This window comes from Lepidothrix coronata, unplaced genomic scaffold, assembly GCF_001604755.1.
Source record: "Lepidothrix coronata isolate B3197 unplaced genomic scaffold, Lepidothrix_coronata-1.0 Scaffold52, whole genome shotgun sequence".
In the NCBI taxonomy this organism is placed as follows: domain Eukaryota; kingdom Metazoa; phylum Chordata; class Aves; order Passeriformes; family Pipridae; genus Lepidothrix; species Lepidothrix coronata.
In genome coordinates, this window is record NW_016690232.1 from 2,491,459 (window position 1) to 2,510,333 (window position 18,875).

The 18,875-nt window shown below is 42.0% G+C and overlaps 1 protein-coding gene across 7 annotated transcripts in view; it reads right to left on the bottom strand.

Annotated features, from left to right (window-relative positions):
* Positions 1–18,875, bottom strand: part of PRRC2C (proline rich coiled-coil 2C) — a 70,951-nt gene that overhangs the window by 35,888 nt on the left and 16,188 nt on the right. For 5 of the 7 annotated variants that reach the window (XM_017815657.1, XM_017815660.1, XM_017815658.1 and 2 more), the window contains exons 2-15: positions 18,322–18,490; positions 16,929–17,106; positions 13,128–13,234; positions 9,961–10,098; positions 7,794–7,972; positions 7,352–7,431; positions 6,298–6,431; positions 6,129–6,216; positions 5,714–5,846; positions 4,901–4,975; positions 3,553–4,168; positions 2,577–2,746; positions 1,733–1,979; positions 451–664 (exon numbers count right to left, since the gene is read on the bottom strand). In XM_017815657.1, coding sequence (XP_017671146.1) covers positions 451–664; positions 1,733–1,979; positions 2,577–2,746; positions 3,553–4,168; positions 4,901–4,975; positions 5,714–5,846; positions 6,129–6,216; positions 6,298–6,431; positions 7,352–7,431; positions 7,794–7,972; positions 9,961–10,098; positions 13,128–13,234; positions 16,929–17,106; positions 18,322–18,436 — 2,474 coding nt within the window. In that variant the 5' untranslated portion in view covers positions 18,437–18,490. Of the gene's footprint in view, positions 1–450; positions 665–1,732; positions 1,980–2,576; positions 2,747–3,552; positions 4,169–4,900; positions 4,976–5,713; positions 5,847–6,128; positions 6,217–6,297; positions 6,432–7,351; positions 7,432–7,793; positions 7,973–9,960; positions 10,099–13,127; positions 13,235–16,928; positions 17,107–18,321; positions 18,491–18,875 lie in introns of those variants that run through there. The other 2 variants (XM_017815655.1, XM_017815661.1) reach the window with 1 other exon arrangement.

The following is an 18,875-nucleotide window of genomic DNA, read 5'->3' on the forward strand; positions in this document are numbered from 1 at the left end:
CGAGCAGGAAAGGTCAGAAGTGACTGTCCTGCTTTATACCACTTGTACTTAACACACCATTTTTGAAACAAATATACATCAGACAGAAGTTCTCTAATATGGGGAAGAACTGAGAGCAGATGGAGAAAAGGACAACACTGCAGGAGTGTTCTACAAAACTGAAAATTCAAAATATGGCAATCACCATTCATCAGATTAAGCTAAGGGTCCTAAACCAAGGGGTAAATTGTCTTTCTACACTGGACTACAGAGCAGGGGTGCCTTCTGTTCCATACAACAGTACTAAGTACACTGCATCCCCCAGTCACAACTCCCCTTTCAAGTTGTGTGTGAAGAGCAGCCACAACCCAGTCAGTTTAAACTGTGTTTTGCAACACGTTACACAGCCAAGTGTGTGAGTCTGTGTGACTCGGAGAGGTGACGTGCAGTGGCACGTAACTCAGGCTTTACCTCAAGTCGTCAGGCTCTTCCAGCACTTTGGGAGGAGAAGTAGATTGCTGAGACTCTGTGTGGGGGTAGGGGTCTGACCCCCACATCATGCGGGGCTCTGACAGAGGCACAGTGTGCTCCCTTGCCGAGCGAGCCATGTGTTCAAACGAATCCGAGCCAGCTGCTGATCCCTCCATCTGGTCTCTTCTCATCAGTGGCTTGGGAGGCATAATTCCTGAGGCAGAGTTAAGTTCAACAATTGAAACAAGTTTAACAACAGCAAAGAAATCCACTCCAGTGCAAACAAAGCCTATCAGGAGGTACAAAGCAATGCTGTTCTCTCCCCTCCACTCTCCTTTCCTGACCCTCCACTGTCAAAACCAAACGTCTACTCAGGGCCAGCTGACCTCGGAATGACTAAATCATACTCAACACTCATACCCCATGCACCAACAAAAGGAAAAATCTGTCTGCTTTCATTATAATGGGGAGAACCAGGTGTGCAGACCTTCATGGATGAAGTTTCTGCTTTAAGATCTCAATGGCAAAAGGTAAGATGAGTGTACACAGAGGTGATCTTTTGTACTCCGTTAAGGACTCCAGCTCTCTTTGTTTTGTAACATTTTAAAGACATTCTGTAGTTTTGACTGACTTTGCTTAGCCTGCCATTTTCTCTGTTCATTCCCTGCACTCACTGAGGATATCCATTCCCTTGCTCATTAGTTGGGCAGGTATCTCTGTTACATTACATGACAGACTTCTATTATTTATGCCAAACAGCTTCCCTAACTGCAAATCAGATGGCCATTCCACAAATTAAAAAGGACTTTTTAGTGCCAGGAATCTGAAACCACGAATTTATTAAGACTATGGAGTTGCTAGTATGTCATACAAAAGTAACAAAATTTCATGGGTTTTTGAGAAAGTAATGTACTGCCAAGTGCTAACATGTAATGAAACACAAATGGTAAATACACTCTTTCTCTCAGTTCAACCTAACTCATGCCAGCTGTACTATCTGTAACAAAGTAGAGGTTTATGCTGACATTCTGAATCATCTTAACTGTCACTAACATGGTTGCAGTGTGATAGCTGTGATTTTACTTTATAGTCAAAGGGATACATTCTCATACATCTATAATTTTAGTCACATATGATTAAAATCTATTTTGTCTCAAACAATAAAATAATGTCGGTTTCTTCTTAGAAACCCACCCATTCACCAAACAAAGTGTGGCCAGGGAAAGACTTCTATTTCAAAACCAAGTAAATTCAACAGTCAGAGAAATGCTTCCAGATTTACCAGGATGAATAGGAGGCATGTCCATTGCAGGTCTTCCTGACATCATCCGTGGGTCCATGTAGGATTGCATCATGAGCCACCGTGGATCAAAGCCCATGGAAGCCAAATGCTGAGGATGTGGCTGCATGGGCTGGTAAAGGGGTCTGTGCTGGGGGGGTGGGACAGGGCCACTCGAAGGCTGGGAGGGAGCAGACTGTGGAAGGACACTTTGCTGCTGCTGCTGCCACTGCTGCTGCTTCATTTGCTCCTGCACAACAGAAAACAGTATTACAGGACTTTCTGTTAAGATGAAGACTTGAGCAGAGCTCAGATAACCCTTGTCAACAAGTAGTACAATTATCTCTAGGACACTAAGCATTTCTGAGTTAACTGTAAACATTCATCAGGATGAACCAGGAGTAAACCAGACTGGATGATTTAAAATAGCTACAGCTTTACTGGTGTCCAGCTGAGACACAGAACAACCTATACTTCACACATGTCATTAATGCAAAGAGCTCTTCAGATCACAGGACCCAAGTTCAACTCAAATTCGTGAGTGTCAAACCCTTTTAGGAAAAGCTGCAGAAACAATGATCAGTCATCAGACCCCCGGTTCCACAGGCAACCACAGCACAATGCCAGTGTGAGCCAGTTTTAAAACCTCTCTTGCCTTCTGCTCACTTTTGTACCTTGAAGGTTCAAGAAGTGTTTCATGGAATTCCTGCCAATACCATGGATGTTATAGAAGCTGGAAACCAACAACTTAAGCTTTTTGAAACTCCTATGGTCATGTTCTTACTCAGAATGAAGCAGAAGACATTCTTTAAATGAGCTTCCTTCTTTTAATGAACTGGTTCATTACCTGCTGCCTCTGAAATCTTGGTGGCAGTGATTTCTGGAACTGTTTAGAATAGCCTGAGGAAACAGCAGGACGAGGCTGAGATCCCGAATCCGGCTCACTCTCATGAGTCACCTGTGAAACCTCTTTCTCATTCCGACCACTGTCTTGTCGAGTAAAGACTGCCTGATCTTCTGAAAAACAACAAAAACCCCACACCAGGGAGACAAGAGTGAATCTCAGAACTACGACAATTTCACCACAATGTCAGATAAAGAATGTTGTCCTAAAATGTCTGCCTTCTCTAACGTCACAGGCTCAGTTTCCAAAACCAATAAAAGCAAAATAAAAAAGTCAAGAACAAGCCCTCAAAGAGACCACTATTGTTACCAGATCTCTCAGTGTCCCTTTTAAACTCAAATACACTGGGTAATCAACCACTGACATTTAGGTTGTACCTATAATGTGATTTAAGAAGTGGTGCATCAACGATACCACAGTGCATTTTAATCAACCTTTTTTATGAACCAAGGCTTGGTTTAGAATAACATAAAGGATAACATAACCTTACTAAGCACAGTCTAACGGATCTGTTGTGGCATTCAAGTTCCACTACAAAAAATGTACCATGTTTAAATAGCTGCCCTTTGTGTCTACTTCTCTCAGCTTGCTGAAAGAACGAAATAGCTGAAATAATTTGCAATGCTTTTTAAGCAACACGGGTGGCTCACTCTTCTTTAGGAAGAGAAGAAAGCCTGCATTTCTATCTGTATTCCTCAAAGTCCAGCCCAAATCACAGAACCTATTTTACTCCCTAATCTTTTGATGAGCTGGGCAAACAGGCCTAGCTCAAAGGACAGTTATCAGATGTAATGTGTCGGGAAAATAAATGGTCTAGATGCACTAGGTTAATTAGGTATGCAAATTAAACTTCTAGACTACAGCTACACTCTGTGACTCAGCTTTAAGAAGGATAACTCCCACTTGTGTGCAAGGATACCTTTTTCTTCCTTGTTATTCTTGGTTTCACTTTCTTGTTTTTCTGCTACAGGTGTTGCCACAGGTTCTACAGGCTCAGGAACCTCATGTGCTGGTTTCTCCTCTTCTTTCTCTTTCTCATTCTCCTTCTCTTCTTTCTCCGTCTCTTTTTCTTTCTCTTTCTCCACTTCTTGTTCTTTTGCCTTATCCAGTTTCTCTTTTTCTTCTTTTTCTTTCTCCCTTTCCCTCTCTTTTTCCTTTTCCTTCTCCCTCTCTTTTTCTCGCTCTCTCTCCCGCTCCCTCTCCTTTTCCCTCTCCCTCTCTCTTTCCCTCTCCCGCTCCCTTTCCCTCTCCCTCTCGCGCTCCCTTTCTCTCTCCTTCAGAGGGTCTTCCCGGGAGGGTTTTGTCACGCAGCCGAATTTCTCATTTAACCGTTTTAGCTTTTCAGCACAAGCAGCTTTCCGCTGCTCTTCCATTCTCCTTTCTTCCTCTTCTCTCCGCTTACGGGCCCGCTCGACCGCAGCCGAGATCTCTGACTGCTGCCTTCTCCTCTGCTTCCAAATCTCATCTTCATCTGGTACTGGTTTAGGGGGAAAGGGTCCCTGCCTTCCCATCTGGCGATCAGGGGGAGGAGGGTGCTGCAATATGAAAACCAGTGAAGTTGAACACGTGTTACATCAACAGCCAGCTGAAATATTGCATTTAACTATCTGTCAGCACATGTATCTGCACAGCACAGACTTGGAAGAAAAAGTAAGCCCCCATCTTCCTGATGCAGTTCAGACTCTCACAACCTGAGCTCAGAAAGGAGTCGTAAAGATTCAGCTGGGCTCATGTCACCCCTCCTCACCATCCTCAAGGCAAAGTGGCAGCAAAGATGACAAACAACTTTTAGATTCTGTTACAGGTTGCTCTAAATCTCAGAGACTCAGGGTAAATCTCAAGACAAAAATCCCCCAAGGAGCCAAAGAATTTCAAGGTAGCTCAGGATAACAGAGATTTTAGTTCACATTTCATCTGGGACTTCATCTCCCCATCTGTCTTGGCAGTCAGCCCTCAGCAATGTTCCCATGCTCCTGTCCTCTCTAGTTCCCAACTGGGGCTGGATAACTAAAAGCTTTTGAAATTCTTGTCCATTCACATGCTACTTACAAGATGGGGCTGTTTTACACAATTAGCATCATGGATGTGCTGGGGTACCACTCCTACTGTCCCCAGGCACTATGATCATTTTACTTGTTAAAGGAAAGGTTTACTGTTATTTGAGGCATATTTTTACATTTCTTACTCTAAATCTCTCTGCCACAGCTTTAAAGAAAGCATTAAAGAATTTAACTCAAGGAAATAAGGACAATTTCAACCTTCCTTACCGGTGGTAGAATAGATTTTGGAGGAAGAGCAGGGCCACCTCTTTCATGTATAGAAGGCTGTGGTGGACCTCGATCCTGTTGGATCAAACAGGTACCAGGATTAAGCAAGCTCATAACCACAGCCACACTGACAAATTTTACATTTATTATTTTCTACTGCTTTAAGATACTACACCTAATAAGGTATCTGCATTCAGTAGAAATCTGCATGCAAAACAAAGGCAAAACCACTTTCACTTTTTGTACTGAGGGCTAAACAACTTAAGAATTCACATATCTAAATGTCAGAGTTTATGTTAGTGCACCGTTTTTCCTCAGATTCAATGTAGCATCAACCCTTAAAAAACAATGTGATCTTTATATACAGAGAAAATGCAAGTAAAACCAATCCCAGTTCCTCCATCATCATTATTACCGGCGTCAAGAAGAAATATTTCTAGGAAATTTTCAAAGCCAACAGTAGCTTTTCCTGGTATTGTGAAATGAGTGTTTTAAGGTGTTTTGAGAAACCTTTAAACCCTCATTTCATGACACCTGGGGAAAAAAATTAAAATAGGGCTGTAGCAGGCATAAACTGAGGTGGTTGCCAACCTTCCCCTAACAGAGGAAACCAGAAATGGCTGAGCTGATGAATTCTACATGATCTGTATAAAATCTATTGGCCTGAGACGTGAGAAGTGAGCTCACATTACAGCAAAGTTGCCTTCACTCATGTTCATAACCTTAACTGACCTGACAGTTTGGAAAGACACCTGAGTCAGACTCTCCTGACGAGGCTGCTGCCAGAAGAGCTGAAGAAAAGAGCACACAAACCTGATCAAGCTTGCCATAAGACCCTTTGGCTGCTGCTGTGGAAACCTGGGTGGCAGACTTAGCACTTGTCTGTTCTTCTGCTTCCTTCTGGTCATCGGGACTCTTGGAATCTTTTGATGGTGTTTGTTCATCACTATGTGCAAAGAAATAACAAAAATGGCATGTGTACTCCACAAAGGTATTTAGTGATTATCTTCTAGCCTCAATGGTTCTTAGCAAAGGTTGCCCAGAGCAAGGATAATTCCCACTACACACCCAGCTGACTGGAGTCTGCAGGCAGTCATGCAATTTAATACAGCATTAAATTACTGGAAAAATTTTATTGCAATGAGTACCTGCACTAGTTTCATTCAGTCTTTCCAAAAGCTGGGCTAGTTAAGTGACATTTCACACCCAGCTGGCAACACCAACTCACCCACTTTCCTTCTCTTTTTGACTACTTCCTTGCTCGTCATCGTCACTGAAGTTCAACTGCTCGGTGTAATCCACCTCACTCTGAGCACCTGATGCGTAAACAAATGTTCCATTAATCTTTCCGAAACATTCCATGTACAAATAGCAGACCATTAATCTGATGTTCTTACCTGCCCAACCTTCATCAGCCTCAGCATCCAGATTATCAAATTTATCAAGTTCTTTGAGTTCACTAGCACTAAGAATGGATGGGCGCTCGATGGGTTCTGAACACCAGGAAGGTGGGCCTCTTCCCCTTGGGCCTCTAAAAAAGGAGACAGAAGCAAAAACCAGTATTTATCCACAAATGACTAGAGAAAAGGTCAACTTGTAGGACAGCTATTTGAAATATACAGTACTGTTCTCTCAAACACAGTATAAATGTGAACTCTCCTCTACATGTGTGACTACCACAGTTCAAATTACTGCTACACCACCAGAGGGTTCTTTGTGACAGAGGAAGGCTGGATGCTATAGCCTTGCTTGCACACTTCACAAACAACTCAGACATGGGCTGACAGCAGAAAACCACATGCCTTGTAGCTTTCACACAACACTGCATAGATCTGGCATCCTTCTCAACACCCATTTATCCACCCTGGAGATATTTCTTTATACTTTTCATGCTTTCCCACTGTCAAAGATTCTGTACCATCTTCCTACTCTTATACTCGAGTTCTCCCAGTCATCCCTCTCAACCCTTCTATCCTCCTCCTGATCCCAATAATGGATCAACTGTCAGTTTGTACCCTACTGGCCACCAGATCCCCTATTTCCTCATGCATGTGCACAGACCTCCTCAACTATGGAAAAATGCACAAAAAGGAGGAAAACTGATTTGGTAACACATTAGATTTGAGAACTACGAATTAACTCCTTTCACTGTAACAACAGAAGAGTCCTTTTACAGGCAAAATACTGGTTGAAGTTTCAAACATATCCCCAAGTGACTTTTGTTCTTACAAATCAAAACCCCTGTAATGTGCAGAATTTCCTTAAGTTTTGCAGTTGAGTTGTCAAGCACAAATCACTCCATGGCGCTGCTCCACACAAGCCAAACTTGGGAGACTAACCAGTGGCAGTTCTTATGCAGTGTATAATCATCATTGAGAGAGTGCAAATTTCTTCATTTTTTTTAAACTAAGTCCCCGAGTTCATACCCACACAACAAACAAGGTTTCTTACCTGCTAGGCTCAGAATTGGGGAATCTTGTTGGACCTTGCATGGAGGGAGGATATGCCATTCTAGGATACTGATTAAACATCTAAAAAAGTTTTAAAAATAGGAGTCACTCATTAAAAAAATATTATTGCATTAAGCATACTGAGAGCATAAAAAGAATCACAATGGAAGTAAAGCATGACTTTTCACTCAAAAGACATTTTGCTTAATATCAGAGGTGTGTGACATCAGGACACAAGTGTTAATCGAGTCCTGACAAGTTCAAACTTGGGATAGCAGGAGCAGCAACAGGTAGCCACATCCTCTGAGGTGCTGGTTTCAATCCCACCCTTCCAGCAGAACTGCTGAGTGTTCCAAGGAGGGAAGAGAAAGGGGCATAAGGAAATCACACCAGCCAATAATCAATTCCTGCTGCTTAAAACTGTTCATGCAGCCATCACTTACATAAGGTGGCATCATTGCTCTGTACTGAGATGAGAGGGGTGGCTGCTGCTGCCCATTCAGCTTGGGCTGAGGGACCTGTGGCAACCGCACATCCCTCTTGTCTCCTGCCTTCTGGCCATCATTTTGTTCTGCTGGTGTAGCATTGCCATCTTCCTGTCCCAGAGCCTTAGCTTCTTGATCTGTTGGAGAACCAGGAGAGTTGTTCTTAGTACCCCCTTCTCTCCAAGCAGTAGCATCTGCATGGGCAGAATCAGTACCAGAAAAACCCAGAGTAGACTTCATATTACAGATTTACAGACAGGGATGATGAGAAACACACTGTTCCCATCCAGTTCTCAGTGGCACAGAGATCTGTGCAGACACACCTTCATAGCTGGTACTGAAACAAGCAATGGCCACTTGAGGAAACAGAAGCTGCTCCTAATCCTCTTCAGCCCTATGTCCAGCTGTGTTCCTGAAGGATCAGCTCTAAATTCACGGACTGCTCTAGTTGTCCTACTCTACCTTCCAAAACACAGTGCCATTTAGGAAGGATTCTGATTATAGCACATGAGGGAAACCAGATTTAGCTGTGCTAAGTGGGCCACTGTTGACTCAGTGTGAAGATGCTGTCAAAGGAAAGATTAAGCTTCCTAAGCAGCAAAGGCCTACAGGAAACTCTCGAGAAGCTCAAAAAGAAAGATAACACACAGGTATACGCCAAAGTGAAACCAGATATCCAGAGTCTGGCTTGTATCTTTGCCTGATAAGAATGGAATAGAAGTGATTAGGGTTGTACTTCTCCGTGTGAATGTCTAGCAAAAAGTCCAGGAAAAGTAAGGGATTTTAATGACCTATCACTTGTGCCAGGCAGTTCATTCTTTTAGGAGTTTCTGCCTACAGACTAAGAGGGTCAGGACAAAAAAAAACCCAAACAGAGTACTCAGCAGCAGTTCTCAGATCCATGAGAACCAAAAGAAATTCAGACACACACTGTAAATAGTATTCCTTTAGAGAAACAAACCCTTTAAGGAGTGATAAACTGTGCTCCTAAGTATCAATTACAGTTCCCCCACTTATCTTTGCTGGGGAGCACAGCTGCTAAAGGGGCAGTACTAGCCAAGTCATTTAGCTTTCTGCTGTCAGACACGAAAGAAGGGCTTAATATAGCATGTACAGTGCTGCCCAAAACTGTAACTGCCTGCAGGAGGCTGGGACTGACATGCAGAGCTGTTCTCCTCATTTGGTGTTGGACAGATCTCAAATTTCCTGACAATTTATTCTTTATACCAAAATCCAGCAAGGACCTGAACAGGCACATGGCCCCAGTCTGCAGGACCTGACAAACAAATGAAGGAAAGCCAGGGCATGTAACATGGAAAGGAGTTAAGGGTTCCCTGAGAGCCCAAACCCTTTAAAAGCAGTTCACCTTGTGCCTTGTACTGGTACAAGACAGTCCTGCCCACAGTGCAGGACAGGACCCTCAGCCCATCAAACCTCATCAAAAGCAAACTTCTGAGGGAGAAAGGAATCTTGTTTTCCACTGGTAACAAGCACAATCCCAAATGTCTCCCTGTTACAAGGATCTGGGGAAGCAACCCACACTTCTTCCCTGAGAGCTGCAAACCCAACACTGTTATGGGTTGTTTTCAGTACATCTAATGCCCCACAGCCTGAACAGATCCAGCTGGTCAGAGCACTGCAGCCAGGAACCAAAGATGCCAGTGCCTTTCAAAGCACAATCCACTCTTTGGGTATCTTGCAGATTAAGCTTTCATTTCAGGATTTTTCAGGCTCCTCTCTTATGAGTACTAACCATTTGGGGACAACCCTAATGACGACTTATATAATTAGTTAATACTACAAGAATTCTTTAAATACATATTTTAGCTGTTGTGACATCTAGAGCTGGAAGTAAGAAAAAGCCAATATTGTGCAACTAACAAGTGTTCCTCAGAGCACAACTGGAATACTGACCAGACTGGGAAAATGGAAAGTGGAAGGATCAAACACTACCTTCCACACCTCAGGAACACAGTAAAGCAGAGTAAAGCCTGAAATATCCATTTCTTCAGTGCATGTTGATTAAAACAATATATTCATCAATTTTGTACAGGGCCCAATTAATCCTCTAATATGTTCCACACCCATCCATGCAGTTACACAAAAATTTGCAGCACACACTTACTTTGTGGTCGCAGGCTGGGTCCTGATCCATGGAGCTCTTCGGGTGCATCTTTATCTTTACCTGACTTTTCCTGATCCCCAGCTGCCGGCAGACTGGGAAATTCTTGTTGGAAATAACTATTTACTGGAAGAGGTGGACCTACACAGCAAGATATTCACAAAGTCACAACTTCCTGTAGTCAAAACAGTTCAGAGAGCAATAGAAGCCTGTTCATCCTTCAAAAGTGAGTGTTAAAGCCACATTTATTTACTGGTAATGTAATTCACATAAGTAAAGAGCAATCCTTGTAAAGTGTTCATGTTTGCTATCAGAGTTGTTAAATTTATTAGACCAATTATCACAGTTGTTGGGGCTGAGAAAAATCCAGAAGCACCAGAGAGGAATAATGGACAATGGAACAAGGAACACAGGGAGTACCTGAAGTTCCTCAGCTCTGTAAACACTTTCCCCCACTCCTTCCAGGCAAAGGTTTCCTCCTTTTCATTCTATAACTATAGTGCACCCAAGAATGGGCAACTATGTTACTACAATGCCTTTAAGATTAATTACTGTTCTAATAATAAATCTTCAGGACTTTAGAAGGCCACAGCTTTTACCTTATGAGAGAAGTATCAGAATTGTAGCGCTCTTGATTTCTAAAAACCCTTGACATTGTAACTCAAGATTGGAATTTAAGACTTCTGTTGTACCTGGTATGGAAGTCAAATATACAGGTTGTCTTCCTCTGTAGAAGGTTTTGTTGGCATCTACTTTGCACCAATTTCTTCACCTCCCCATTCACATAATGGATAGACCTATATCAGCAGCACTGTAGTGCCCAATCACTGATTATCTTGCTGAGGGGAAATTTCTGTTCCAACAGCCTGAATAACACCCTGTTCCTATACCTGTCTTTACCACTGGTTGCTAAAAGAGACGTGGTGTTAGCCTACAGAGATTACTGGGCAAACTCACAAAAAGGGATCTGAACACACGCCATCCAAAAGCCCCCATTCCCCAAGCCGTGCTTTTTTTAACAACTAGAAAAGCTTTTTTCCCTCCACTCTCTGAAGGAATCATTCCTAACAATAAAATGCAGGGATTTCAGTGGACTTTGGTTGGGTTTTTTCCACGATAAGGAGTCAAGCACAGGATAAACTCCTTACTCTGTACTTTGTAAAGGCATGACAGTAAATGCCACTGTTTATCCTGGTGCCTACAAATTGCCTTGAAATCTTTCCATTTTCATTGAATTCACATACTACAGATCACATTAACTTGTCTTTTGTTAATGGACACTGACTGTTCATGTTCCCACGCAGCTACATCCAAAGACTTGCTCTTAACAGGACTGAAAACCACTCACACTAACCAGATGACCTGCCAGGCAAGGGAGCCCCTTCCCAGATCCCAGGCCATGCAACATCCATGAGTTTGATGAATCTTCAAAAATGTTTTCTGCTCAAGTCTACACTGTGAACAGCAACAATGTTTTAAAGGCAAAGTAACAGCATCAGCGATCTCCTTGATTGTGTTTCAGCTCTTAATCTGAAACAGCCAGAATGTCAGCCAGTAGTTCAGACAGAACTTAAAGAATTCAAAGATATTTTGGCAGCATTTAACCCCAACTGTCAGCCAATGCCTGAGCTGAAAAATTCATGCTGCTGTTACATTTCAGAAGGCTTTCCTTTCTACATGGCCACGGACAGGATCAGAAAAGGGTTTAGTCTTGCCTCACTCAAGTTTTACGAGAGCAGGAGGCAGTGGCTGAGTGACTGCTGGAACACTCACAAGGCATCTGGAAACAGTACAGGTTCTAAGAGCCAACTGCAGCTCAGGAAAGCACGAGCACAACAGGTGTATCCTGAGTTTCAAACCAGAGGACAGCAAGCAGCTGATCCCAATTCACATCCAGTATTTCTTCTGGAAACAGCAAAGCCGCTCCTGCATTAATTGAATGAAATGAGGGTGCCATCTGGGCTTGGCACACCAGCTGCCATGGTAACTATGAAATAATTAGCTAAACGCATTTTGAAGCCACTGAGCCGAATCACTATTTCCTGTGTCATGGAGATGATCTTATCAGCTTATGCAGAAAGGCTGGTGTGCAGATCACTTTGCATCAGTGTGAATTCCTTTTTTTTTTATTCCACAGAGATCTTGTAAAAGCCTATAGGAGAAAAGTTCCTATATTTGACAATGAAAGAAACACTGAACATCAGAGAGGAGAGCAAGAAATGAAGAATGTAGGATTGTCACTTCTAATATTTAGTGTGAAAAAATCCCAAATCATTGGATATGTGATGTTAACAAACTATATAATGACTAAGAAGTGACCTCCACCCAATTTAGATTTTACTATTTTAAAATCTCTATTCAGAAGAGAATTTACTTCTTCAACTTGAAAGCCTAAACTCCATTTGACAGCCACAGAAAGTCTGCAATACTCAAATTTAAGGAACAAAACACATTGCAGGGTATTTTTCACAACGGAGACACAGGAATTCTAAGTAACCTCTCACTCTACAAGCATTTAAAAAATCTGCTGAAGATTCAGTTCTGATCTTAACATTTATAATGTAAGATTAAGTCAAGATTCACACCAGTGGAAACAGTTCTCCATCCTTTCATACAATTATGTCAGACAAACCTTTAACTTTTCCCCAGAAAAAAACTACTTGAACACTATCACTTTGATACTAAAATAACCAAGGAATCTATAAAATAAAGGGAAAAGTATTGCTGTAGCATGTGTTAAAACAGAAACACAACTACACACACTTTGCACAAAACGATCCAAAATTATGATCAGGATTATGACCACCAAGTGTTTATGACTCTCCTTCCCATGCCAAGAACTGCAGATGTTGCAGGAACTGACTGTGATTCTCTCTCCCCACCACAGCCATTTCTGAGGTTTTACACTGCCACCACCATTTCCCTGTCAGTTCAGAAGAGGTGACTACCCCAACCCTTTACAAAGCAGTCAGACCTGCTGATAAATCCTCCTGCAGCTGCAGTGACCAGCCACTGTCTCACCTTCCAGCCTGGAAAAGTGCTTCCACAACTTCCCCCAGTCCCAACTGGCCAGGTCAGGACTCAAAGGACTGCTGGGTGTGGAGGTCTCTCCCAGCAGCATTCCCAGCCTGCTGGGCCAGGCAAGAACCCTCCACCTGACCAGCACTTACCGTCCTGTCCACCTGGCTTGGTGTTGGCCCAGGATTTGGCAACAGGAGCTGCTTCTGGAGGAGCAGGAACAGCAGGTTTTGGCTGTGTCTGCGGCACGTCTGGCTGTCTGGAATGAAGAGGAAAAGCACTTGTGAATACAAGAGGGTGAGCACAGGATAAGCTCGTCAGGATTGCAAACAAGTGAATGAAATGAGGGAGCTGTGCAGCTGAAGAACCAATAACTACTTTTCCGCAGAAAAAGCATTTTCTTACATAAAAGAAGTTGTTATAGTAACAGTCAAAAAAAAAATTGAATTAATTAGCTAATTCTTTCAAGAGTCCACTTCTCAAAGTGGAGAGGAATGAATGAAAATGGCTGGGCAGAAAACACAGTCAGGCATGAACTGAATTATAACTTTTAGAGTAGTGTATTGGACAATCAAAAAACCATCCATCTACAACCATTGAAGGAAATTATTTGGAATAATGTTCCCTTGCCTCAGGAATTACTAGAGGAAATCACTACAAAACCACCATGAACTGAGAGAAAGAAGGCAAACACATGTCAGAAACTAGAAGTAAAAGAACTGATAAGGAAAGCTAAAGACATCATGAAAAACTGCATGAGTACCAGGAACTGGAGCTGAGAAGTTGAAGGCTTAAGAAATGGTCTCAGTCTCAGAAATGGTCTCACCTTAACAATGAAGAGACATAAGCACTCTTTTTGTCCAGTGTAAAAAAACTAGACACATAAGACTTTCCTAGTCTGCAGATTCAGTGATATTGTTTAACTTGGTTCCATAAAAGCTATTTCTGAAATCTGCATATTCAGATAACAGAAGACCCACAGCATTTGTGTCTACAAGACCTCCAGCTCATCAGCAGTGACTTTTGATAAAAGAGGAACTCTGGGGCAAATCCTGTAGTCTAAAATCACTTTACTATACCAGTAAAGAGATAACTAGTGCAGTATCAAGTCAAGTCACTCACAGGAAGCAATTGTGTTTTAAGCAGATCCTACAGTAATCCTAAATTTCTGAGGGCTGAGAAGTCAGTTCCATTTGGGTTCTGCAGTGATCCACCCACGCCCTACACAGTAGTCTGAGAACTGACACAGAAGTAAACATCATTAAAAAAAAATCATTACTGGGGAGAAACACACAGGCTTCTCACAAGGACAACTGAATGCAATTTTCATTTGTTTCCAGAGATTACTGTGATTTAAAAAAAAAAAAAAATTATCTTTTTTTTTCCCGTTTCCACTTAGCTGTACTTTCTTACAGCTGCACATTTTCTAAGCAGATTTTGGGGAAGTTGTAACTGCCATGGCTATACTTTGTCACACACAAGGGAAACAAGGAACAAAACTGTTAAAGAAACTATTCCTTGCATTCATACCCTGTTTCAAAGCCAAGCCACTTAGAATTTTATTTATCTAAGCACTGTCCTATAGGTGTGGGTATGGATGAGGGAAAGAACTCAGCTAAATTAATCAAATCAATACTCAACAGGCTGCACTCTCCAGGAACAAGGGACTGTGACCCACAGAACGAGTCACAGCTCAGGAAAGCAGTAAAAAACCTAAATTACAGGGAACAGCTCACTCACGTGAACTCCAATGCAGTGATACAAGAGACTAAAGCAAACTCCTATCAAGATGTTCCCATTACTCACACGGCTTGTGAGAGGAACAATAAAACACTCCACATGTAAACTGCAGCACTTCAAGCATGTTGAAATATCACAGAAATACAGGAGTAGTTACACAAATGGCCTGAAGACTTGAGCAAACACTTCAGATGGTCCAAATTAGGAGAATCTACTCATGGCCTGGGCATACACACCTGCTCCTGGGAGCAAATCCCTCCCCCTCCTTGTTTTACTTGTATGGGGTCTTCAAGGCCTCTATCAGAATAACACATATGCAAACACAAAGGCAAAACACTTCCAATTGCAGATAAAGGACAGCCACTTATTTTTAAACATAACATCAACTACTGGAATATAACACATGCAGGAGGCCATGGAAAAGCAAAGATGCAGAAAAAAAATGTGTTTTAGTCAAACAAGCTGCAGATTTAACAGGACAAAGTGCAAGTGACCTTGCAGTAGAGGAAGATGTTGTTGAAGTATCAAGCAAAACACGGGGCAGAAAACTGTAAATTTGCAGTTTCAAAAGCTTAAAATAAAAGACTGAACACAACACCATATTCCTCAAGTCTAATAGCTTTTCAAAGAGATGGCAAAAATTGACATTTAAATGTAAAAAAGTACACAAGTAAATAAAGGGATGGCAAGATGGGGAAGAAAAGCTTTAAACCTCATCTTTTGCTTTCACAAGTGCTAAAAACATCCAGACAGTGCCTCTAGCTTCGACTGTTTTTCAGAACAATCTGTATGACAAAGAATTAACATTTAAACCTTGCTTCTAGTTATGTAGTGAGAATCACATCCTATTTTAAGCTTACGTGGCAAAATATCTGCTTTGTAATACTTTCCAAGTAGAAACTGAAAAGTTGTAGTTTCTATTTTCTTCAGCTGTACAAATGTGAAACAAATTTAGCAGATGAAAATGCACTGAGCATGGGAAAGTTATATTATACACAGCATAAAGTGCATCAACATTGCCATCACTTCTGTTTTGGTTTTACGATATATTGGAGGAGTTTGAAACAATAGTGTAGTTTAAGACAGAAAATTTTTTAAGTCTGTAGAATTTATGGCATTCCAGCAAAAAAATCCCGAAGTGCAAATATCAAGAACTATTAGAAAAATAAAGCAGAGATTCAAATAAATGTATATAAATCAAGAGTTTGTGCGTTTTCTGTGCCATAGCTCAGCACAATCACAATTAAACAGATTTTTGCATACTTTCATGAACTTGAATATTATTATTTAACTTAGCTGCTGTGCATCTCAGGGTTCCTCCTAGAGTTTCAAGAGAATTTTATTAAAGGTGGTTACACTGATCTTACAAAAATATTTCCTTTAAGCAGACATCAAAACTTACACACAGGTAGCCACCATGTGACTAAAGGAAATACTCTTCCCTCACGTGGAATTTTTAGGCAGACCACTTCCATTTTAAGTGTGAGGGGTTCTTTTGTATGTGTGTTTTTTGTGTTTTTTTTTTTTTTAGCTATCCCCCTAACAGCAAGATTCTTCCTCACAAAAATTAGTAGTGGTGCTATTTCCTCTCTGGCAGCTACTCTGAGGACTTTATCAAGTTTTGGACCCCTCAGCTCAGGAAGGACATTGAGGGGCTGGAGCAGGTCCAGAGAAGAGCAACAAGGCTGGTGAAGGGACTCGAGCACAAGTCCTATGAGGAGAGGCTGAGGGAGCTGGGGCTGTTCAGCCTGGAGAAGAGGAGGCTCAGGGGAGACCTCATCACTCTCTACAACTCCCTGAAAGGAGGTTGTAGCCAGGTGGGGGTTGGTCTCTTCTCCCAGGTAACCAGCACTAAGACAAGAGGGCATGGTCTCAAGCTCTACCAGGGGAAGTTTAGGTTGGATATTAGGAAGAATTTCTTTACAGAGGTGGTAATCAGGCACTGGAATGGGCTGCCCAGGGAAGTGGTGGATTCTCCGTCCCTGAAGGTTTTTAAGATGGGACTGGATGTGGCACTTGGTGCCATGGTCTGGTAACCACGGTGGTAGTGGATCAAGGTTTGGACTTGATGGTCTCAGAGGTCTTTTCCAACCCAGCTGATTCTATGATTCTAAGTCTAGCCAATTCCTCCCCAGGCCCTGCCCATCCCTAGTTTTGGGGAAACTGGAGAGAACTGGCACAGCAAATCAAGGCAGAGCTCATTGGTCGCTTACTTTTCCTCTTCGTGCTGTTCTTGTTTCGAAGCCCATCCTGTGCCGTCTTTAGGCACAATGTTCACATTGGGGTCATTGCCTTTGTTCTCTGCTTTGAGACTGGGCAGGTTGGCTGGGGGAGGCATCCTCCTGGAAATAGCAACTTTTCCAAGGCTCTGTAATCCATGGCGTGCGGCAACTGCAGGGCAAAGCAGAAAGGGCAAGTCAAGGGGGCTGTTTGGCAGACAGGGCTTATGCAAAGCTACACAGAAACGTCCCGCGAGGAAGTCAGAAAAGTTTCAGAGTACAAGAAACAGGAATTCAAAATGCTTCATAACTGAATTTTTTTAAAAAGGCAATTGGAAATACTTGGTTTGGGAGAACTTGAGTATTTTTTGAACAGCCATTATTCCAGATTAAAAAGGATATATGGCCCCACCTTTACACACAACGGTGACAGAAAGCTAGAGAAGTCACTTAAAATACGATTTTGATGTTTTAATATCCTTCAATATTTCATCAAGCATAATTCTCTTGCTCCTTTTGGAACTTAGTGTACATTGATGAGTCCAGGAATATCCACATGGGTCCAGCCCAGTTCTTTTTTGCTGCCAATTTCAGTTGGCAGATGTTGCCCTCACAAGAACATTCCTACAAAGTGCATTAACTCCAGACTACGAGCATAAAAAAGCAGTACAAAGCTAATGCACCACACAGGACACTTAACCTACCAAGTAATCAACTCAGGTGAACAAGTACAAGTTACTGCCCTGGGCAAGCTGTGTCATCACAAACAACTCAGTTTCAACCTTTAAAAATAATATTGTGGCAAACTTTAACAAAGTTTGAATTTACTTTCCCTCTTTTACCCTCAACTTAGGCTACTATGTCAAATCAAATTCAAAACCTTCAGAATGTCATTCTCCTCTGGTTCTCAATCCCATCAGTCATAAAAAAGCAGGCTCACAGGCACCTTATTTGAGGTGTCAGTGCAAGTTTCACCCAGTGTTTGTCCACAAAACAGACAAAGCACCCAACCTGAAAACAAGCATTGCCTTCTCCTTAATCAAACACTTCCAGTACCTCAAACCTCACTGCAGTGAAAAGCACAGCTGGGGAATGGCATCTCATCTGCTGATAACAAATGGAGCCACGGCTATAAACCAGTTTTTATTTACCTACATTCTACTTCCTACTAGACTGCAAATGCTGTCTCTGGACTGACACTCTTATTTACAGCTAACCAAAAACTACAGTGAATGCTGCTTTCCACAACCCTTCCACTTCACTGCTGGACCAAGCAGGTAAGAAAAAAGTCTTGCTGTGGTTAAGTGCTCATATACTTTGCACCCTTAATTAGCACTGCAGTGATGATGAAACCGAAAGAATGCACCACTGCAGACAGTTCACTCACCTGTGGTTTTCTGAGTTTCCAGTGACTTTCCCTTGTAAGTATTAAACAGACTGAGTGTTGCATACTTTGTTTTTCCATCCTTTGCTTTTGTACTCTGGCCTGACTTTTCCGACATTTCGCTGGAAACTCATCTAGTCTGGTACCTCCTGTTCAACTCCTCAAAATCTGCCTGTAAAGAAAAACAACAGAAAAGTAAAACAGTCTGAATATAAGCCAGCATTTAAGTCAGAGCTCACAGGGCAGAAGTGGACAGCATATTTAACACCACTAATGCTGTTTCATTTCAGCATACTGGAGATGCCAAAGAATGCATTAACTCCAGAAACTTCTATCCTTACGTAACACTAGGAATTCTGAAGTATTTCCATCTCTACAATTTGAACATCACAAAATCCCGAGCGTCAGCATTTAATTAACATCAAACACTGCAGAAGTGATAAATACCATCCATGATTTCACTACAAAACAAATAATTAAAAAACCAATCCCAATCCCCACAAACATGCAAAGTTTCCACCAGCAGCTATTTCTCCACTGGGGAAGCTCAATGACTT